Here is a 23,943-nt window from a genome sequence, read left to right as displayed (position 1 = left end):
CTCTCAGAAGAGAGAATTCTCCATTAGCCTCTGGTGAGATATTACGAACCTCGCCAGAGTGAGGTTGTAAAATACTGGCTGGTGTTTATAAAAGATCCTTTAACAAGGAGATGAGATTGTGAATCATGGTTGATGAGTGGCTCAGGAGAAAGAGAATATGTTAATGAGAGACGCAATGCATTAACACGGAGTGAGAATCACAATTATACAGGATAGTTCTGATTAGTCTAATGTCTGGTCTAATTACTGGAAATGAGCCCTTTGTTCTCTCTGTTCCGAGAGGTTTTTGTTTGGACGGGATATATTTAAACTTGTCAGTCAACAAGTAAAGACTAACATGCAGTGCAATTATTCAAGTCTCAATATTCTGCAATCATTTAAGACTCTCACATCTCAGTGTCCACCTTAGCCAGTGTTCTACCACAGATTGGGTTCAGGAGTAAATACAAATGACGTTAAAGTGTTTTTTCACATAATTATTACTCAGGTTCCAGCAGTCCCCGTGTATTGTGGGTGACCAGTGTTTATTTTACATTCTCTTCACCATTTTTATGTTGAAAGACATTTGCTGTTTTTGGGCTTCCTGTGAATTTAATTGCCAGTGCGCAATTTTTCTGACAATATATTAAAATGTAAATTGTAACATTATTATAAAACCTCTCCCATAAACTGCAGGAAAAAAGAAAATAATTAGAAGTTCTTAGTGCTTAGAGATATCTTGTACGTGCACCCATTCATCTCACAGCAACAGGCTCTCAACGACTCAATGTGGATTGGGTTTGTAAACAAATGAGCAAGATACATTCGCACTGGATTAAATGTCAACAATCCCAACACTCTCCACCAGGTGAAATTATTGCCAAATGATGTTAATCTCCTCAGAAAATGCTGCGTAGATTCCATTATTTTGTCACATTATTCTCAATTTCCAGTCTGCGCTGGGCAGGAGATGAAACTTTGACCTGAAGTCCCTCCATCTTCTTTCCCTGAACTGTGGGAATGGGTGTGTGGAAATAGCTTTGCACAAACGACTGCTGACTATCCTTGTGTGTGTTTGGAATCAGTGACTGGAAAACAAAGAATAGAAGCCATCTGTACAATACTATCCCCAAATGAATCCCTTGCATCATAAGAAATAGGTGAAGACCATTCAGCGCCTCAGGCCTATTCTGCCACTCTATATGAGTATGGCTGATCTATCCACAATTCTACATTCCCTCTCTATCCCCATTATCTCCCCACATCCTCAATGTCCAAAAGTTTAATGATCTCAGTCTTGAAGATCCAACAGCTGGAGATGTGGCCAGAGTAAAACAAAACCAGGGACGGAGAGAAAAGCTGCAGCCCAACAAAGGGTGATCTGGGTACAGGTTCCGTACACCTCAACAAGAGCAAAATGCAAGGGAGTCAAAAACAAGGTGCTCTGGAAGATGAGGGCCACAGAGATCAAGATGTCTGATTCACACTCGGTAAGTTTCTGAACCAGGATAAATACGATAGGTTGAGGGGGAAAAACGAAGAAGAGAATAAGACTGGCAAAAAGAAAATGACAATCGAATAGAAGTTAACATAAAGAACCCAAAAATCTTCTACAGGCGTGTAAATAATAAAGGGGATAGTGAGAGGTGGAGTGTGTCCTATTCGAGAAAAAGAAGTTTAGAGTCACAGGGAAAGGGGAGAATAATCGAGGACTTTGCATCAATTTCGGTATTTGCATAGACCAAACTTTCTTGAATAAAGAAGTAATATCCTCCTCATATTTAAGAAGGATTGAAGATTATGCCAAGCCTTGTCACTATCTTTGCTCCCACTTCCCTTAGCAACACAGGGTTACAAGCCATCCAGACCAAGCAGCTTATCCACTTTAACAGCTTTGTCATCATAGAATACAGAGATAGACAGGTTCTTGATTAATAAAGAGATCAGGGAAAAGGCAGGAGAACGGGAATGAGAAAAATATCAGCCATGATTGAATGGTGGAGCAGACTCGATGGGCTGAGTGGCCTCATTCTCCTACATCTTATAGTCTGACAGTTTTTACTAAGAGAATGCTGACAAAAATATCAGTAGAAGCGGAAACATAGAAATGAGCTGGAGTAGGCCATTCGGCCTTTGAACCTGCACCACCAGGCAATAGGATCATGGCTGATCATCCACTTCCAGTGTCCCGCTCCCACCTTCTCTCCACAACCCGTCAGCTGCAAGGGCCACCTCCAGCTCCCTCTCCCTCCCTCGTGAACTTCAGTGGATTAAAGAGAGCCAGCAGTGGTTTTTAAAAGGCAGGTTGTGCTCAACTGAAATCTTTTGGAGAAGGTTGATGCAGGGAATGTGGTGGATGTTGTCTATTTGGATCTTAAGAAAGTGTCAGACAAGCTATCACATAAAGGGTTGATCAACAAAATGGAAGCCCACAGAGTCAGAGGGTCAGAGTCAGCTTGGACATAAAATGGATTTAAGGGCAGAAAGCAGCACGTTACATAGAACATTACAGCACAGTACAGGCCCTTCGGCCCTCAATGTTGTGCCGAGCTATTTCCAATCCTAAGATCAGTCTATCCCACTCCCTATCATTCTGGAGTGCTCCATGTGCCTATCCAATAACCGCTTGAAAGTTCCTAAAGTGTCCGACTCCACTATCACAGCAGGCAGTGCATTCCACACCCCAACCACTCTCTGAGTGAAGAATCCACCTCGGACATCCCTCCTATATCTCCCACCATGAACCTTATAGTTATGCCCCTTAGTAACAGCTACATCCACCCGAGGAAATAGTCACTGCGCGTCCACTCTATCAATCCCTCTCATCATCTTATAAACCTCTATTAAGTTGCCTCTCATCCTCCTCCGCTCTAAAGAGAAAAGCCCCAGCTCCCTCAACCTTTCCCCATAAGACCTACCCTCCAAACCAGGCAGCATCCTGGTAAATCTCCTCTGCACTCTCTCCAATGCTTCCACATCCTTCTTATAGTGAGGTGACCAGAACTGAACACAATATTCGAAATGTGGTCTCACCAAGGTCCTGTATAGTTGCAGCATAACCCCACAGCTCTTAAATGCAAACCCCCAGTTAATAAACGCTAACACAATATAAGCCTTCTTCACGGCTCTATCCACTTGAGTGGCAACCTTCAGAGATCTGTGGATATGAACCCCAAGATCTCTCTGTTCCTCCACATTCCTCAGAACCCTGCCGTTGACCCTGTAATCCACATTCAAGTTTGTCCTACCAAAATGAATCACCTCGCACTTTTCAGGGTTAAACTCCATCTGCCACTTCTCGGCCCAGCTCTGCATCCTATCAATGTCTCTTTGCAGCCTGCAAGAGCCCTCCACCTCATCCACTACTCCACCAATCTTGGTGTTGTCAGAAAATTTATTAATTTGTAATTACCACACCCCTGTGGTACACCTCTGGTAACTGGCCTCCAGTCTGAAAATTTTCCCTCCACCACCACACTCTGTCTTCTATGAGACAGCCAGTTACTTATGGCAAATGGAATTTAATGTTGGCAAGTGTGAGGTGGTCCACTTTGGTAGGAATAATGGTAGGAAGGATTATTACTTAAGTGGCGTAAAACTGCAGCAGGCGACGGTGCAGAGGGACCTCGGGGTCCTTGTGCATGAGTCGCAAAAACCCAGCTTGCAGGTGCAGCAGGTGGTCAGGAAGGCGAATGGGATGCTGGCCTTCATAGCGAGGGGGATTGAATATAAAAGTAGGGAGGTCTTGCTGCAGCTGTATAGGGCATTGGTGAGGCCGCAGCTGGAGTACTGTGTGCAGTTTTGGGCACCGCACCTGCGCAAAGATATTTTGGCCTTGGAGGGAGTGCAGAGGAGGTTTACTAGGCTGATACCGGAGTTGAGGGGGTTGAGCTATGAGGAGAGGCTGAATAAACTGGGCTTGTACTCGTTAGAGTTTAGAAGAATGAGGGGAGATCTCATTGAGACGTATAAGATGATGAATGGGATGGATAGGATAGAGGTGGAGAGACTCTTCCCGCTCAAAAAAGACAGTAGGACTAGGGGGCACAGCCTCAAGATAAAGGGGGGGGCGGTTTAGAACGGAGTTGAGGAGGAACTTCTTCACTCAAAGGGTGGTGAATCTCTGGAATTCTCTGCCCGTTGAAGTGGTGGAGGCTGCCTCGCTAAATATTTTTAAGACGCGGGTTGATGGGTTTTTGATAAGAGAGGGGATTAAGGGTTATGGGGAGAAAGCGGGAAAGTGGAACTGAGCCACGACAGATCAGCCATGATCTTATTGAATGGCGGGGCAGGCTCGAAGGGCCAGATGGCCTACTCCTGCTCCTATTTCTTATGTTGTTCTTATCCAATCGGTCAAATTTCCTTCTATTCCACACCTCCTTACTTTCTTCATGAGCCTACCATGGGGAACCTTATCAAACACCTTACTAAAATCCACGTATACGACATCAACTGCTCTACCTTCATCCAAACACTTAGTTACCTCCCTAAAGAATTCAATCAAATTTGTGTGACAGGACTTACCCCTCACAAAACTGTGCTGACTATCCTGGATTAAACTGCATCTTTCCAAATGGTCATAAATCCTATCTCTCAGGACCCTTTCCATTAACTTACCGACCACTGAAGTAAGTCTAACTGGCCTATAATTACCTGGGTCATTCCTATTTCCTTTCTTGAAGAGGAACAACATTCGCCACTCTCCAGTCCTCTGGCACAATCCCCGTGGAGAGTAAGGACCCAAAGATCAAAGCTAAAGGCTCCGCAATCTCATCCCTTGTCTCCCAAAGTATTCTAGGATGTATCTCATCAGGCCCAGGGGACTTATCAACCTTCAGGTTTTACAAAATTGCTAATACATCTTCCCTCAGAACATCTACCTCCTCCATTCTATCAGCCTGTATCACACTCTCATCCTCAAAAACATGACCCCTTCTCCTTAGTGAACACTGAAGAAAAGTATTCATTCAACGCCTCTCCTATCTCTTCTGACTCCATGCACAAGTTCCCACTACTATCCTTGACTGGCCCTAACCTCACCCTGGTCATTCTTTTATTTCTCACATAAGAGTAAAAAGCCTTGGGGTTTTCCTTTATCCGACCCGCCAAGGACTTCTCATGCCCTCTCCTAGCTCTCCTAAGCCCTTTCTTTAACTCATCCCTAGCTACCTTGTAACACTCAAGCAACCCAACTGAACCTTGTTTTTTCATCTTTACATACACTTCCTTTTCCCTCTTGACAAGACATTCAACCTCCTTTGTGAACCATGGTTCCTTCACTCGGCCATTTCCTCCCTGCCTGACAGGGAGGTACCTCTCAAGGTCACGCAGTATTTATTCGTTGAACAAGCTCCACTTTTCGTTTGTGTCCATAACTAACAGTTTCTGTTCCCATCTTACGCTCCCTAATTCTTGCCTAATCGCATCATAATTCCCCCTGCCCCATGTTGTGGTGGATAGTTATTTCTCAGATTGGGGAAAGGCAGTGATACTTGTCAGGTCTCAGTGGTAGGATTACCACTTCTTAAGATACAAATAACTTGGAATTGAGAATAAACTTTCAAAATTTACTGATGATACCAAACTCAGAGAGAGAGAGTGGAAATGAAAAGGACAGAAATCGGGCAGACAAATGGTGGATAGAATTTAATACAGAGAAGAATGGACAGATGTCATTTGGCAGAAAGGCAACGTCCACTTAATGTTCTAGTTCGAAAGACAGAATCACCTGGTGTTCACGTGTATCGATCTTTCAAGGTAGCAGAATGTGTGCTTAGCAAAGAGAACGGAATCTTGGTTTTCAGAAGCAGGAGATTTGTTTCCAAAGGCAGGAAAGTTCTACTGAATTTTTATAAAGTTCGGGTTCGGCCTTGAGTTTCCATTCAATTCCGATTGTCACAGTTTTGGAAAGATGGAAGGGTCCATGACGGGCACAGCAGACATTTCCCAGAATAGATCCAGGAATGTCTCCCTTCCCCCCACAAAAAAGCCAAAAGAGACAGGAATTTTCACCTCACTATTGAAGAGGAAGTGGACTTTCTGTAACTCAATACCATGAGGAAAATATGGGTTTGAGAATAGGATCTAGTCAGCCGCTTCCTGCCCCGCACTCCCTCGCCCCGCACTCCCTCGCCCCGCACTCCCTCGCCCCGCACTCCCTCGCCCCGCACTCCCTCGCCCCGCACTCCCTCGCCCCGCACTCCCATACCTGTTCCTGGGGTTTGACAGAGACAGGCTGCTGAACAAGAGACTCCGTTTTGGTGGGAAGATCTTCATAAGAAGCCGGATTGAGAAGCTGAGAATGGGTTGGTTGTCCTGGTGAAGGGGCCCTCACACTGGCTCTGGTTGGTACTGAACCCGGGGCCATTAGAAGCTGGCTGCTCGGTACCAGGTTGAGGTGTTGGAGGTTGAAGTGTACGAGGGCACTGTTGTGAGGGGAGTTCCCAGCAGGTTGTGTTGGAGGAATCGGCTGGCAAATCACTGGCACCATCAGCTGATAGGGAAGATTCACTGGTGCCAGGCTCGGGGGGATGGCCATTCCACTGAGACTCTGATTGGTGGAAATGAATAAATTCAATTCGCTCAAACCTGTGAAACAGGAAGTGGACAGAAAACAAAAATCATTCTTTAAATAACATAGAAACAGAGAAAGGAGCAACCGAGAGAGTCACCACGGAGACAAAGTGGGCGCAGGCGATAGGGTGAGAGATGGTGTTTAGATTGTGGGTTTCGGTAATCCACTCAGGGAAGGGGTTTTGAAGCATTGTTATAGGATTGGAAATTCCTCAGGACAAAAATGTCTAAACATTTCCTGTGACCAGTAATTGTCGTCTAAACCACTCCAAACGAGTGGAATTATTCAAACAGCCAGAACTATTCATTCCCCTCTGTTTACCTTCTATCAGCATCACCATTGGACATTTATCTCGTTTCACCAAAGTGAGGTCAGTATTTCAGCAGTTAATGAGAATCAGACACAGCCTGACCTCACTACACTCTGTGCAAGCAGAGGACACAGCAACACTTGACAAATTCCTCTCCACTCTGAACCCATTTTAATTCATCACCACCCCCTTCTCAGGGGCAATTAGGGATGGGCAGCGCCCACATCCCAAATCAAACAGATTTGCCGGAATTCTACTGCCCCACCCACCACGGAGTCGGAGCAGGCGAGGGGCGGACAATGGAAATGTCCACTGACCTCGGGCGGGAATTTCCAGTCTTGCTCAAGTGAGGCCATAAAATCCCACCCAAAAAGAAAAATACTCCTGAAAATGAACATGACTCCAGACAGCTGAATTATTCAATCTGTAATTGTTAAGGTTTGTGTATTATAGATCAAAATAGAATACATCCATAAAACCAATCTGTGTTTCAAATCATTTTGTAAAAATGTCATGTACTCTTGTAGGTTTCTGCCAATTGCTATGTTCCCCAAAGCTCCTCCCTCCCAGCCACACACATCCCCCCGCTTCTCAAACCACCTGAACCAACTCACTCACCAGCTCCTCTTCCCAAACTCCTTCCTCTCACTCAGCCCCCTGCGTCCCATTGATCTCGCCCCCAATGCTCCACCCTCCCTGCCACCTCACCTGGACCCAGTTCCCCCTCACTGCTCCATCAGTTGGCCTTTCTGTGGTTGTTCTTCGCTGGTGCTGTGTGGGTTGACAGTGCTGGGACAGGGCAAGGGTCTCCCCGGGATATAGAAGCTTGGGTCCTGAGAGCACAACCTCTTCAATCACCAGGCACTTGGGTAGTGCCAGCGTGCCGATAGACGAAGACAGAGAAGGTGCAAAGTGGCAACTGCTGCCAAAGATGGGACAGTGCGAAGACCCATCGGCCGGCAAGGATCTCCCTCCCTTCAGGGTTTGAGTGGGAGTTGGAACGGCCAAATGCAGCTCGATTGGGGTGGAATGGGTAACAGGGTATCAGTTGGCAAAGGGTTTGAGAGACTGAGTGACAATTTCCCTGGATCAGCTGGGGGTTGGAATAAAACTAAAAGGATAGAATCCCGTGATCCAAACCTGGAATTCCTCCAATGGAAATGTCTGGTTGCTGCTGTAAAAAAACACGGCAGCCGGTTTTCACTGGTTAACAGAGTCTTCGTTTTAAAGTAACGTTAATTGATCCGACTGTCCTGCTCTACGTCCGAATCTGCTTCGGAATCTTTAACATCCAATAGGATCGAAAGATTCTCGGTTTAATCCTTACCCAAGAAACAGCGTCTCCAACGACACGGCTCAGCATTGCACTCATTGGTTCATGTCAAAAAGATGGGCACATTTTAAAGACAAGGGTTCGATATCGTAGATCAGAGGTGGTATGGACACAGTGGGTTAGCACTGCCCCCTCACAGCGCCAGGGACCCGGGTTCGATTCCCGGGGGCACGGTGACACAGTGGGTTAACACTGCTGTCTCACAGCACCAGGGACCCGGGTTCGATTCCCGGGGGCACGGTGACACAGTGGGTTAACACTGCTGTCTCACAGCACCAGGGACCCGGGTTCGATTCCCGGGGGGCACGGTGACACAGTGGGTTAACACTGCTGTCTCACAGCGCCAGGGACCCGGGTTCAATTCCTGGGGGGCACGGTGACACAGTGGGTTAGCACTGCTGTCTCACAGCGCCAGGGACCCGGGTTCGATTCCCGGGGGGCACGGTGACACAGTGGGTTAACACTGCTGTCTCACAGCGCCAGGGACCCGGGTTCGATTCCCCGGGGGGGCACGGTGACACAGTGGGTTAACACTGCTGTCTCACAGCGCCAGGGACCCGGGTTCGATTCCCGGGGGGACACGGTGACACAGTGGGTTAACACTGCTGTCTCACAGTGCCAGGGACCCGGGTTCGATTCCCGGGGGCACGGTGACACAGTGGGTTAGCACTGCTGTCTCACAGAGCCAGGGACCCGGGTTCGATTCCCGGGGGCACGGTGACACAGTGGGTTAGCACTGCTGTCTCACAGCGCCAGGGACCCGGGTTCGATTCCCGGGGGCACGGTGACACAGTGGGTTAACACTGCTGTCTCACAGCGCCAGGGACCCGGGTTCGATTCCCAGGGGCACGGTGACACAGTGGGTTAACACTGCTGTCTCACAGTGCCAGGGACCCGGGTTCGATTCCCGGGGGCACGGTGACACAGTGGGTTAGCACTGCTGTCTCACAGAGCCAGGGACCCGGGTTCGATTCCCGGGGGCACGGTGACACAGTGGGTTAGCACTGCTGTCTCACAGCGCCAGGGACCCGGGTTCGATTCCCGGGGGCACGGTGACACAGTGGGTTAACACTGCTGTCTCACAGCGCCAGGGACCCGGGTTCGATTCCCGGGGGCACGGTGACACAGTGGGTTAACACTGCTGTCTCACAGTGCCAGGGACCCGTGTTCGATTCCCGGGGGCACGGTGACACAGTGGGTTAGCACTGCTGTCTCACAGCGCCAGGGACCCGGGTTCGATTCCCGGGGGCACGGTGACACAGTGGGTTAGCACTGCTGTCTCACAGAGCCAGGGACCCGGGTTCGATTCCCGGGGGCACGGTGACACAGTGGGTTAGCACTGCTGTCTCACAGCGCCAGGGACCCGGGTTCGATTCCCCGGGGCACGGTGACACAGTGGGTTAACACTGCTGTCTCACAGAGCCAGGGACCCGGGTTCGATTCCCGGGGGCACGGTGACACAGTGGGTTAGCACTGCTGTCTCACAGCGCCAGGGACCCGGGTTCGATTCCCGGGGGGCACGGTGACACAGTGGGTTAACACTGCTGTCTCACAGCGCCAGGGACCCGGGTTCGATTCCCGGGGGCACGGTGACACAGTGGGTTAGCACTGCTGTCTCACAGCGCCAGGGACCCGGGTTCGATTCCCGGGGGCACGGTGACACAGTGGGTTAACACTGCTGTCTCACAGTGCCAGGGACCCGTGTTCGATTCCCGGGGGCACGGTGACACAGTGGGTTAGCACTGCTGTCTCACAGCGCCAGGGACCCGGGTTCGATTCCCGGGGGCACGGTGACACAGTGGGTTAGCACTGCTGTCTCACAGAGCCAGGGACCCGGGTTCGATTCCCGGGGGCACGGTGACACAGTGGGTTAGCACTGCTGTCTCACAGCGCCAGGGACCCGGGTTCGATTCCCCGGGGCACGGTGACACAGTGGGTTAACACTGCTGTCTCACAGAGCCAGGGACCCGGGTTCGATTCCCGGGGGCACGGTGACACAGTGGGTTAGCACTGCTGTCTCACAGCGCCAGGGACCCGGGTTCGATTCCCGGGGGGCACGGTGACACAGTGGGTTAACACTGCTGTCTCACAGCGCCAGGGACCTGGGTTCAATTCCCAGCTTGGGTCACTGTCTATGTGGAATCTGCATGTTCTCCCCGTGTCTGCGTGGGTTTCCTCCGGGTGCTCCGGTTTGTGCCACAATGTGAATGACGTGCTGGTTAGGGTGTATTAGCCATGCTAAATTCTCCTCAGTGTAACCCAAACAGACGCTGGAGTGTGACGACTGGGGGATTTTCACAGTAACTTCATTGCATGGTTAATGTAATTCTACTTGTGACACTAACAACTAAACTGATATAAAACACAGGTGATTTGTTGTGCTAAAGAGCACAGGGATACTGTGTGAGAAAACTATAATGGCAATAACTCAACTTTCTAAATATTAAACGGATTGAAAATGGAGTCTCTGGTTTGGGCGATGCTATCGCCTTTGACCTGAGGGTGAGTCGGTGTTGGAAGTGGAAACTGCAGCTTGAAGTGTTCCAGTTGAGATTGATATTGGTGGGCTCTGGTGGATTTCAGCTCAGAAAACAGCAACACGAGCTTTTATTTCACAACATTTTGCTTCTCAGATTATCTTTTAAAAAGCGTTTAGATAGTTACATGGCTAAGATGGGTATAGAGGGATATGGGCCAAACGTGGGCAATTGGGATTAGCTTAAGGGTTTAAAAACAAAGGGCAGCCTGGATAAGTTGGGCCGAAGGGCCTGTTTCCGTGCTGTAAACCCCTCTGTGACCAGAACAATTCATGGGTTGGAACTTTATGTGTTGAACATTGATGATTTTTCTATTGCTGAAAGTGATTTGCGTTGGGTGTGAATCCCCAGCAGCACTGTCCGTGGTAAACCACAATATCGCACTTCTATCTTTAATAAATCAGCAAAGTGTAATATATTATCCTATTGCTAAGATAAAAGATTGGACCCAGAGATCTGACAATGACAGATTGTGAAACTGGATTGAAATGGGGTTGATTTGGATTCTGGTGGAATGGGGTGAATTTGAGGGATTATTTTCAGCCCCGATTACTGTTGCTACGTTCATTTTTATTTCAACGACAGAAGTGGTGAGCTGGGTTGTCTGCACTGAAACAATCACTGATAATCTGTGGGCTGGTGTCAGAGAGAAGCTTCCAGACCAAACAAGTTGGCCAATGTCCTGCAGAGAAAGGCAGTGCCTGCAACAAGGCAAAGTATCTGATCAGAAGAGGAGACACTCACCGGGAGAAGCTGCCAAACGACACCTCTGGGGATTTTCGGTGAATCCACTGGAGTCGTGGATAACAAATGGAGACGAGATGAGATTCCCAGCGGACACCAGCGTCTGAAAGAAACAGCACCAGTTACCCAAACATTAGACGCGTTACATTCCTTCACCTCAAAATATTCAAACGGGTTTGAAAGATAGAGAGACTATAAAGAATTTTTTAAAATAATGGTTCTGAAAGGGAGAGTCTCTCTGTGAATCCTCCCTCCAAATCTACAAGCTCTCGAGTTCTCGGCACTTCTTCACTCCTGTCTTGAGTTTCCCCAGTTTTAGTCACTCCTCCATCAGCAGTGATGGGTTCCTTCCGGGAACCTCTCCATCTCGAAGATGCTTATCTAAGGTTTGATAACTGCTCTCCTGAAACACTTTGGGATGGTGTATGTTAAAGGCACTATATCAATGCAAGTTGTTGTTGTATAATGTAGAAGGCTGTAGAGAGAGGAATTAAAGGCAGTGTCCGAATAGTCTCGAAAAGAGAGTGATTAAGATCAATTCTCACAGCTTCATTTTGTTTCGGACTTTAAATCAAACAATCTCTGTCCAATCAAACTGAAACTGAGACCAAAGTTCCACTATTTGTGTTTTCAGATCTCGGTCCCACATTCAAACAGCAAACCGAGTCTATAACACCAGGAACTCGCCCAGTAACAGCCAATGAACAAGGTGGAGGAAAAAACAGTCATGATTCCTGCTCAGAACAGTGAAATCAGGAACCCACATGTTTAAGGGGGGTGGGGGGTGTGGAGGTGGGGGTAAGAATTTATTCAAACTCTTGCTGTGGGATCATTCACAGGATTCCAGTTCTCAGATACTGGTTTACATTTCGGATGAGACAAGGTGCGGGATAAACATAGAACATAGATGTTGTGTCGAGCTTTGTCCAATCCCAAGATCAAGCTATCCCACTCCCTATCATTCTGGAGTGCTCCATGAGCCTATCCAATAACCGCTTGAAAGTTCCTAAAGTGTCCGACTCCACTATCACAGCAGGCAGTGCATTCCACACCCCAACCACTCTCTGAGTAAAGAATCTACCTCAGACATCCCTCCTATATCTCCCACCATGAACCTTATAGTTATGCCCCCTAGTAACAGTTACATCCACCCGAGGAAATAGTCTCTGCATGTCCACTCTATCTATCCCCCTCGTCGTCTTATAAACCTCTATTAAGTCGCCTCTCATCCTCCTCCGCTCTAAAGAGAAAAGCCCCAGCTCCCTCAACCTTTCCTCATAAGATCTACCCTCCAAACCAGGCAGTATCCTGGTAAATCTCCTCTGCACTCTCTCCAATGCTTCCACATCCTTCTTATAGTGAGGTGACCAGAACTGAACACAATATTCCAAATGTGGTCTCACCAAGGTCCTGTATATTTGCAGCATAACCCCTCGACCCTTAAACTCAAACCCCCTGTTAATAAACACTAACACACTATAAGCCTTCTTCATGGCTCTATCCACTTGAGTGGCAACCTTCAGAGATCTGTGGATATGAACCCCAAGATCTCTCTGTTCCTCCACATTCCTCAGAATCCTGCTGTTGACCCTGTAATCCACATTCAAGTTTGTCCTACCAAAATGAATCACCTCACACTTATCAGGGTTAAACTCCATCTGCCACTTCTCGGCCCAGCTCTGCATCCTATCAATGTCTCTTTGCAGCCTACAACAGCCCTCCACCTCATCCACTACTCCACCAATCTTGGTGTCATCAGCAAATTTACTAACCCACCCTTCAGCCCCCTCTTCCAAGTCATTGATAAAAATCACAAATAGCAGAGGACCCAGCACTGATCCCTGTGGTACACCGCTGGGAACTGGCCTCCAGTCTGAAAATTTTCCCTCCACCACCACCCTCTGTCTTCTATGAGACACAGTAAAAAGTCTGACAACACCAGGTTTTAGTCCAACCTATTTATTTGATAATATACTCGCAAGCTTTCGAGGGGTTACCCTCTTCGTCAGGTGAATGGAGAGTTCTGGCCTCAGACAGAGCATATAAAGCACAGACAGTTTAGAGATTACTGATTAAAATGCGAATCCTTACACCTAACCTGCTGTTCAAGACCTGAAGTGGCTGATAATGTGAGTGGTAGGAGCACTGATCACAGTTTAAAGAGATGTGTATTGTCTCCAGACAGTACAGTAAGTGAGGTTTTGCAAACCCAGGCAAGTCACGGGGGTTACAGATAGTGCGACATGAACCCAAGATCCCTGTTGAGACCGTCCTCATGTGTGTGGAACTTGGCTATCAGTCTCTGCTCAGCGACTCTGCGCTGTCGTGTGTTGTGAAGGCCGCCTTGGAGAATGCTTACCCGAAGGTCAGAGGCTGAATGCCCGTGACCACTGAAGTGTTCGCCAACAGGAAGGGAACAGTCTTGCCTGGTGACTGTCGAGCGATGTTCATTCATCCGTTGTCGTAGCGTCTGCATGGTCTCCCCAATGTACCATGCTTCGGGACATCCTTTCTTGCAACGTATCAGGTAGACAATGTTGGCCGAGTTGCAAGAGTATTTACCATGTACCTGGTGGATGGTATTCTCACGTGTGATGATGGTATCCATGTCGATGATCCGGCATGTCTTGCAGAGGTTGCTGTGACAGGGTTGTGTGGTATTGTGGTCACTGTTCTCCTGAAGGCTGGGTAGTTTGCTGCGAACAATGGTCTGTTTGAGGTTGTGTGGTTGTCTGAAAGCAAGAAGTGGGGGTGTGGGGATGGCCCTGGCGAGATGTTCGTCTTCATCAATGATATGTTGAAGACTCCGGAGAAGATGTCGTAGCTTCTCCGCTCCGGGGAAGTACTGGACGACGAAGGGAACTCTGTCCACTGTGTCCCGTGTTAAAACCTGGTGTTGTCAGACTTTTTACTGTGTTTACGCCAGTCCAACGCCGGCATACCCACATCATGACTACTATCGACACCACAAACTGCCGGATCCAAGTGGAGAGGATCTCCAAGAAGATTGCGCATATCGACACAGACATCAAGTTTTTACAGAGATGCAAGAAAGCAGACAAGATACCAAAAGGACTACAGATCACGAACCCACTCAGGGCAACCTATAACACAGACTACGCTGAGAGACTTTGCCGTCGCACCTCTCTCACACTTCTCAACCACCTCATACACCAGCTTTACAACAAACGCCACGCCCTGGAAACTAAAATGGAATACATTCTCTCAACTTGTACTCAGGATGCAGACCAACTGCGAAACTCTGCCAAGCAGATGAGACAAAGAAACTACACCACCTACATGCACACCAAGAACAGGAAACTTGAGAAACTCGGCATCGCTGCCAGTAACAACCAAGCCTCCCCCGGCACCACAGTAGAAAACAGCACTACCGCAGGGAGGTCTATTGTCAACTTGTCGGACTACACACTTCAACCAGATGAAATCGAAGTTCTCAGCCGAGGGCTCAATTTCTGCCCCACCACCAAAATGGACCCCATCAGTCTCGCAGCGGACACAGAGGAATTCATCAGACGAATGAGGCTGCGGGAGTTTTTCCACAAACCCCAAGAGGCCAGCAACGAACACAATGAGACAGTCGATGAACCAGAACAGCCGACAGAGAGATCCGCAGTGCAACAGCCTAAGAGGAAGGAATCCAATTGGACTCCTCCGGAAGGCCGCTGCCCTCGACTGGACTTGTATGCCCAAACCATCAGGAGGTGCGTTAACACCAGATTCATCAGCCGCACTCACAAGACAGCCCCGAACATCACCCAAGCACAACGCAACGCCATCCACGCTCTCAAGACAAACCGCAACATTGTCATCAAACCAGCAGACAAAGGAGGGGCCATCGTCATACTGAACAGAACGGATTACTGTAAAGAAGTGTACCGACAACTAAACAATGAGGAACACTACAGACAATTACCCACAGATCCGACCAAAGAACACGCTCGTCAACTCAACAATCTGATCAAGACCTTTGATCCGGACCTTCAGAGCACCCTCCGTGCTCTCATTCCACGTACTCCCCGCATTGGAGATCTCTACTGCCTCCCAAAGATTCACAAGGCAAACACACCTGGCCGTCCCATCGTATCGGGCAATGGGACTCTGTGTGAGAACCTCTCCGGCTACGTCGAGGGCATCCTGAAACCCATTGTACAAAGAACCCCCAGCTTTTGTCGCGACACTACGGACTTCCTACTGAAACTCAGCACACATGGAGCAGTTGAACCAGGGACACTCCTCGTCACAATGGATGTCTCAGCGCTCTACACCAACATCCCCCACGACGATGGCATTGCTGCGACTGCATCAGTACTCAATGCTGACAACTGCCAGTTTCCAGATGCAATTTTACAACTCATCCGCTTTATCCTGGACCACAATGTCTTCACCTTCAACGACCAGTTTTTCATCCAGACACATGGAACAGCCATGGGGACCAAATTTGCGCCTCAATATGCCAACATCTTCATGCACAGGTTCGAACAAGACTTCTTCACTGCACAGAATCTTCAACCGATGCTGTACACTAGATACATCGATGACATTTTCTTCCTCTGGCCTCATGGTGAACAATCACTGAAACAACTATATGATGATATCAACAAATTCCACCCCACCATCAGACTCACCATGGACTATTCCCCAGAATCAGTTGCATTCTTGGACACATGCATCTCCATTAAGGACGGTCACCTCAGCACCTCACTGTACCGCAAGCCCACAGACAATCTCACAATGCTCCACTTCTCCAGTTTCCACCCTAAACATGTTAAAGAAGCCATTCCCTATGGACAAGCCCTCCGTATACACAGGATTTGCTCAGATGAGGAGGATCGTGACAGACACCTCCAGACCCTGAAAGATGCCCTCGTAAGAACAGGATATGGTGCTCGACTCATAGATCGGCAGTTTCGATGCGCCACAGCGAAAAACCGCACCGATCTCCTCAGAAGACAAACACGGGACACAGTGGACAGAGTTCCCTTCGTCGTCCAGTACTTCCCCGGAGCGGAGAAGCTACGACATCTTCTCCGGAGTCTTCAACATATCATTGATGAAGACGAACATCTCGCCAGGGCCATTCCCACACCCCCACTTCTTGCTTTCAGACAACCACACAACCTCAAACAGACCATTGTTCGCAGCAAACTACCCAGCCTTCAGGAGAACAGTGACCACAATACCACACAACCCTGTCACAGCAACCTCTGCAAGACATGCCGGATCATCGACATGGATACCATCATCACACGTGAGAATACCATCCACCAGGTACATGGTAAATACTCTTGCAACTCGGCCAACATTGTCTACCTGATACGTTGCAAGAAAGGATGTCCCGAAGCATGGTACATTGGGGAGACCATGCAGACGCTACGACAACGGATGAATGAACATCGCTCGACAGTCACCAGGCAAGACTGTTCCCTTCCTGTTGGCGAACACTTCAGTGGTCACGGGCATTCAGCCTCTGACCTTCGGGTAAGCATTCTCCAAGGCGGCCTTCACAACACACGACAGCGCAGAGTCGCTGAGCAGAGACTGATAGCCAAGTTCCACACACATGAGGACGGTCTCAACAGGGATCTTGGGTTCATGTCGCACTATCTGTAACCCCCGTGACTTGCCTGGGTTTGCAAAACCTCACTTACTGTACTGTCTGGAGACAATACACATCTCTTTAAACTGTGATCAGTGCTCCTTCCACTCACATTATCAGCCACTTCAGGTCTTGAACAGCAGGTTAGGTGTAAGGATTCGCATTTTAATCAGTAATCTCTAAACTGTCTGTGCTTTATATGCTCTGTCTGAGGCCAGAACTCTCCATTCACCTGACGAAGAGGGTAACCCCTCGAAAGCTTGCGAGTATATTATCAAATAAATAGGTTGGACTAAAACCTGGTGTTGTCAGACTTTTTACTGTGTTTACGCCAGTCCAACGCCGGCATACCCACATCATGACTACTATCGACACCACAAACTGCCGGATCCAAGTGGAGAGGATCTCCAAGAAGATTGCGCATATCGACACAGACATCAAGTTTTTACAGAGATGCAAGAAAGCAGACAAGATACCAAAAGGACTACAGATCACGAACCCACTCAGGGCAACCTATAACACAGACTACGCTGAGAGACTTTGCCGTCGCACCTCTCTCACACTTCTCAACCACCTCATACACCAGCTTTACAACAAACGCCACGCCCTGGAAACTAAAATGGAATACATTCTCTCAACTTGTACTCAGGATGCAGACCAACTGCGAAACTCTGCCAAGCAGATGAGACAAAGAAACTACACCACCTACATGCACACCAAGAACAGGAAACTTGAGAAACTCGGCATCGCTGCCAGTAACAACCAAGCCTCCCCCGGCACCACAGTAGAAAACAGCACTACCGCAGGGAGGTCTATTGTCAACTTGTCGGACTACACACTTCAACCAGATGAAATCGAAGTTCTCAGCCGAGGGCTCAATTTCTGCCCCACCACCAAAATGGACCCCATCAGTCTCGCAGCGGACACAGAGGAATTCATCAGACGAATGAGGCTGCGGGAGTTTTTCCACAAACCCCAAGAGGCCAGCAACGAACACAATGAGACAGTCGATGAACCAGAACAGCCGACAGAGAGATCCGCAGTGCAACAGCCTAAGAGGAAGGAATCCAATTGGACTCCTCCGGAAGGCCGCTGCCCTCGACTGGACTTGTATGCCCAAACCATCAGGAGGTGCGTTAACACCAGATTCATCAGCCGCACTCACAAGACAGCCCCGAACATCACCCAAGCACAACGCAACGCCATCCACGCTCTCAAGACAAACCGCAACATTGTCATCAAACCAGCAGACAAAGGAGGGGCCATCGTCATACTGAACAGAACGGATTACTGTAAAGAAGTGTACCGACAACTAAACAATGAGGAACACTACAGACAATTACCCACAGATCCGACCAAAGAACACGCTCGTCAACTCAACAATCTGATCAAGACCTTTGATCCGGACCTTCAGAGCACCCTCCGTGCTCTCATTCCACGTACTCCCCGCATTGGAGATCTCTACTGCCTCCCAAAGATTCACAAGGCAAACACACCTGGCCGTCCCATCGTATCGGGCAATGGGACTCTGTGTGAGAACCTCTCCGGCTACGTCGAGGGCATCCTGAAACCCATTGTACAAAGAACCCCCAGCTTTTGTCGCGACACTACGGACTTCCTACTGAAACTCAGCACACATGGAGCAGTTGAACCAGGGACACTCCTTGTCACAATGGATGTCTCAGCGCTCTACACCAACATCCCCCACGACGATGGCATTGCTGCGACTGCATCAGTACTCAATGCTGACAACTGCCAGTTTCCAGATGCAATTTTACAACTCATCCGCTTTATCCTGGACCACAATGTCTTCACCTTCAACGACCAGTTTTTCATCCAGACACATGGAACAGCCATGGGGACCAAATTTGCGCCTCAATATGCCAACATCTTCATGCACAGGTTCGAACAAGACTTCTTCACTGCACAGAATCTTCAACCGATGCTGTACACTAGATACATCGATGACATTTTCTTCCTCTGGCCTCATGGTGAACAATCACTGAAACAACTATATGATGATATCAACAAATTCCACCCCACCATCAGACTCACCATGGACTATTCCCCAGAATCAGTTGCATTCTTGGACACATGCATCTCCATTAAGGACGGTCACCTCAGCACCTCACTGTACCGCAAGCCCACAGACAATCTCACAATGCTCCACTTCTCCAGTTTCCACCCTAAACATGTTAAAGAAGCCATTCCCTATGGACAAGCCCTCCGTATACACAGGATTTGCTCAGATGAGGAGGATCGTGACAGACACCTCCAGACCCTGAAAGATGCCCTCGTAAGAACAGGATATGGTGCTCGACTCATAGATCGGCAGTTTCGATGCGCCACAGCGAAAAACCGCACCGATCTCCTCAGAAGACAAACACGGGACACAGTGGACAGAGTTCCCTTCGTCGTCCAGTACTTCCCCGGAGCGGAGAAGCTACGACATCTTCTCCGGAGTCTTCAACATATCATTGATGAAGACGAACATCTCGCCAGGGCCATCCCCACACCCCCACTTCTTGCTTTCAGACAACCACACAACCTCAAACAGACCATTGTTCGCAGCAAACTACCCAGCCTTCAGGAGAACAGTGACCACAATACCACACAACCCTGTCACAGCAACCTCTGCAAGACATGCCGGATCATCGACATGGATACCATCATCACACGTGAGAATACCATCCACCAGGTACATGGTAAATACTCTTGCAACTCGGCCAACATTGTCTACCTGATACGTTGCAAGAAAGGATGTCCCGAAGCATGGTACATTGGGGAGACCATGCAGACGCTACGACAACGGATGAATGAACATCGCTCGACAGTCACCAGGCAAGACTGTTCCCTTCCTGTTGGCGAACACTTCAGTGGTCACGGGCATTCAGCCTCTGACCTTCGGGTAAGCATTCTCCAAGGCGGCCTTCACAACACACGACAGCGCAGAGTCGCTGAGCAGAGACTGATAGCCAAGTTCCACACACATGAGGACGGTCTCAACAGGGATCTTGGGTTCATGTCGCACTATCTGTAACCCCCGTGACTTGCCTGGGTTTGCAAAACCTCACTTACTGTACTGTCTGGAGACAATACACATCTCTTTAAACTGTGATCAGTGCTCCTACCACTCACATTATCAGCCACTTCAGGTCTTGAACAGCAGGTTAGGTGTAAGGATTCGCATTTTAATCAGTAATCTCTAAACTGTCTGTGCTTTATATGCTCTGTCTGAGGCCAGAACTCTCCATTCACCTGACGAAGAGGGTAACCCCTCGAAAGCTTGCGAGTATATTATCAAATAAATAGGTTGGACTAAAACCTGGTGTTGTCAGACTTTTTACTGTGTTTACGCCAGTCCAACGCCGGCATACCCACATCATGACTTCTATGAGACAGTCAGTTACTTATCCAATCAGCCAAATTTCCTTCTATTCCACACCTCCTTACTTTCTTCTTGAGCCTACCATGGGGAACCTTATCAAACACCTTACTAAAATCCATGTATACAACATCAACTGCTCTACCTTCGTCTACACACTTAGTTACCTCCTCAAAGAATTCAATCAAATTTGTGGGGCAAGACTTACCCCTCACGAAACCGTGCTGACTATCCCGGATTAAACTGCATCTTTCCAAATGGTCATCAATCATATCTCTCAGGACCCTTTCCACTAACTTACTGACCACCGAAGTAAGACTAACTGGCCTATAATTACCAGGGTCATTTCTATTTCCTTTCTTGAAGAGAGGAACAACATTTGCCACTCTCCACTCCTCTGGCACAATCCCCGTGGACAGTGAGGACCCAAAGATCTAAGCTAAAGGCTCTGCAATCTCATCCCTTGCCTCCCAAAGTATTCTAGGATGTATCCCATCAGGCCCAGGGGACTTATCGACCCTCAGGTTTTACAAAATTGCTAATACATCTTCCCTCAGAACATCTACCTCCTCCATCCTATCAGCCTGTATCACACTCTCATCCTCACAAACATGACCCCTCTCCTTAGTGAACACTGAAGAAAAGTATTCATTCAATGCCTCTCCTATCTCTCCTGACTCCATGCACAAGTTCCCACTACTATCCTTGACTGGCCCTAACCTCACCCTGGTCATTCTTTTATTTCTCACATAAGAGTAAAAAGCCTTGGGGTTTTCCTTTATCCGACCCGCCAAGGACTTCTCATGCCCCCTCCTAGCTTTCAAAGCCCTTTCTTTAACTCATCCCTAGCTACCTTGTAACACTCAAGCGACCCAACTGAACCTTGTTTTCTCATCCTTACATACACTTCCTTTTCCCTCTTGACAAGACATTCAACCTCCTTTGTGAACCATGGTTCCCTCACTCGGCCATTTCCTTCCTGCCTGACAGGGACGTACCTCTCAACGACACGCACTATTTGTTCCTTGAACAAGCTCCACTTTTCATGTGTGCCCATACCTGACAGTTTCTGTTCTTTTAACATTTAGGAAAAGCTTGGACAGGTACATGGATGAGAGGGGTGTGGAAGGATATGGTCCAGGTGCAGGTCAGTGGGACTAGGCAAAAAATGGTTCGGCACAGACAAGAAGGGCCAAAAGGCCTGTTTCTGAGCTGTAATTTTCTATGGTTCTATTTATATATAAACAGCAAAGGTCCCAGAACTGATCCCTGAGGAACGCCACTTGTCAGAACCCTCCATTCAGAAACACACCCTTCCACTGCTACCCTCTGTCTTCTTTGACTGAGCCAGTTTTGTATCCATCTTGCCAGCTCACCTCTGACCCCGAACGACTTCACCTTCTGCACCAGTCTGCCGTGAGGGACCAGACAACATCCACTACCCTCCCCTCATCAATCATCTTCGTCACTTCCTCAAAAAATTCATTTGGATGTTTTTATGAAAGCTGAAAATTTTGCTTTCACTGAACACTAACCTTTGCACGCTGATATCTCCCCTCAGTGACACTATCAGCACCTAATCTAGTCCTTCGAGCCGCCATTAACATTTCCTCTACATATCTTTGCTGCAATCTCTCTTAGCTCCCACCAATCACTGACCTTCTACCCAACTCCACCCCTTTTTTCCACAGTAGAAAATCCATTACATTTATCCCTCTCTGAGAAAGAGTCAAACCATTCGGATCATTAACTGTGTTTCTCTCTCCAGACGCTGCCAGACCTGCTGAGTTTTTACCGCATTTTCTATTATTAAATCCTCTTTCATTAACGGGTTAGTGAGTGACACATCAACCTACCTTCTCCTTCTCAACCGTTCCAATCTGATTCTGCCCCTCAATGTTCCTGGGATCCTTCTGACACTCGTCATCCTGGGTTTGGGTCGAGGGGCAATGATTCTCCACGTTCTCACCGACACTTCCAGCTGGGGGGCAGTCAGCAGCCTCAGGAATACGGTTAAGACACTTGGTGCAATTTCTCAGAACAACTGTGTGTCGGGTAGAAGTTTTCTACAAACAGATAAATATTGATTCAAGTTATAGATGAAGAAATAAATCAAATACTTTTACATCATCCTCCTAGTCCCTTGTTGTGTGACCTTACTGCCTCTCTGAAACATTCAAATTACTCTGAAATTCAGACTCCTGAACAATTGGCCAATTACAACTTACACCCAGAGTGAAGCTTTCTGTTGGGTAAAGAGTATCCAATGGCTGGGGTGGTAAAGGGTATCCAATGGCTGGGGTGGTAAAGGGTATCCAATGGCTGGGGTGGTAAAGGGTATCCAATGGCTGGGGTGGTAAAGGGTATCCAATGGCTGGGGTGGTAAAGGGTATCCAATGGCTAGGGTGGTAAAGGGTATCCAATGGCTGGGGTGGTAAAGGGTATCCAATGGCTGGGGTGGAGAACTGACTCAAGGGGCTGAATGGTCTCCTTCTGTTCCAATGACATAAACCTGTGGACAAACACAGTTGGCACTTTGCACAGTAAGGTCGCAGTAACAGCGAGACTCCAGGATAATTCACCTGTTTAATCATTCTGCTCAAGGGGGGGAATGTTGATAAGAAACACAGAAAAACTACAGCACAATACAGGCCCTTCAGCCCACAAAGTTGTGCTGAACATGTCCCTACCTTAGAGATTACTAGGCTTACCTGTAACCCTCTATCTTACCAAGCTCCACGTACTTATCTAAAAGTCTCTTAAAAGACCCTATTGAATCCGCCTCCACCACCACCGATGGCAGCCGATTCCACTCACTCACCACCCTGAGTGAAAACTTATCCCTAACGTCTCCTCTGTACCTGCTCCCCAGCACCTTAAACCTGTGTCCTCTCGTAGCGACCATTTCAGCCCTGGGAAATAGCCTTTGAGAATCCACCCGATCTATTCCTCTCAACATCTTATAAACCTCTATCAGGTCGCTTCTCAACCTTCATCTCTCCAGGGAGAAAAGTCCCAGCTCCCTCAACCTATCTTCATAAGGCATGCCTCCCAATCCAGGCAACATCCTTGTAAATCTCCTCTGCACCCTCTCAATAGCTTCCACATCCTTCCTATAGTGAGGCGACCAGAACTGCGCACAGTATTCCAAGTGGGGTCTGACAAGGGTCTTATAAAGTTGCAGCATTACCTCCCAACTCCTAAACTCAATCCCTCGATTAATGAAGGCCAGTACACCATACGCCTTCTTGACCACATCCTCCACCTGCGAGGCTGCTTTGAGCGTCCTATAAACTCGGACAAACTCCATCAGCTGAACAGGCGACAGTGCGGCGCTCCCTCAGCACTGACCCTCTGACAGTGCGGCGCTCCCTCAGCACTGACCCTCTGACAGTGCGGCGCTCCCTCAGCACTGACCCTCTGACAGTGCGGCACACCCTCAGCACTGACCCTCTGACAGTGCG

At 48.4% G+C, this 23,943-nt stretch overlaps 1 protein-coding gene across 1 annotated transcript in view; it reads right to left on the bottom strand.

The window, feature by feature from the left end:
* Positions 1-38: 38 nt before the first annotated feature.
* LOC145344583 (transcription factor E2F7-like) overlaps positions 39-23,943 on the bottom strand; it is a 43,721-nt gene continuing 19,816 nt past the window's right edge. The window contains 4 exon segments of the mRNA XM_080191786.1: positions 39-1,067; positions 6,188-6,567; positions 11,478-11,580; positions 22,336-22,545. Coding sequence (XP_080047912.1) covers positions 903-1,067; positions 6,188-6,567; positions 11,478-11,580; positions 22,336-22,545 — 858 coding nt within the window. The 3' untranslated portion in view covers positions 39-902.

Source organism: Carcharhinus amblyrhynchos, chromosome 6 (genome assembly GCF_965287045.1).
Source record: "Carcharhinus amblyrhynchos chromosome 6, sCarAmb.v2.hapA, whole genome shotgun sequence".
Classification (NCBI taxonomy): domain Eukaryota; kingdom Metazoa; phylum Chordata; class Chondrichthyes; order Carcharhiniformes; family Carcharhinidae; genus Carcharhinus; species Carcharhinus amblyrhynchos.
The sequence above is the reverse complement of the archived record's forward strand: the minus strand, read 5'-3'. Positions and strand labels throughout refer to the sequence as shown.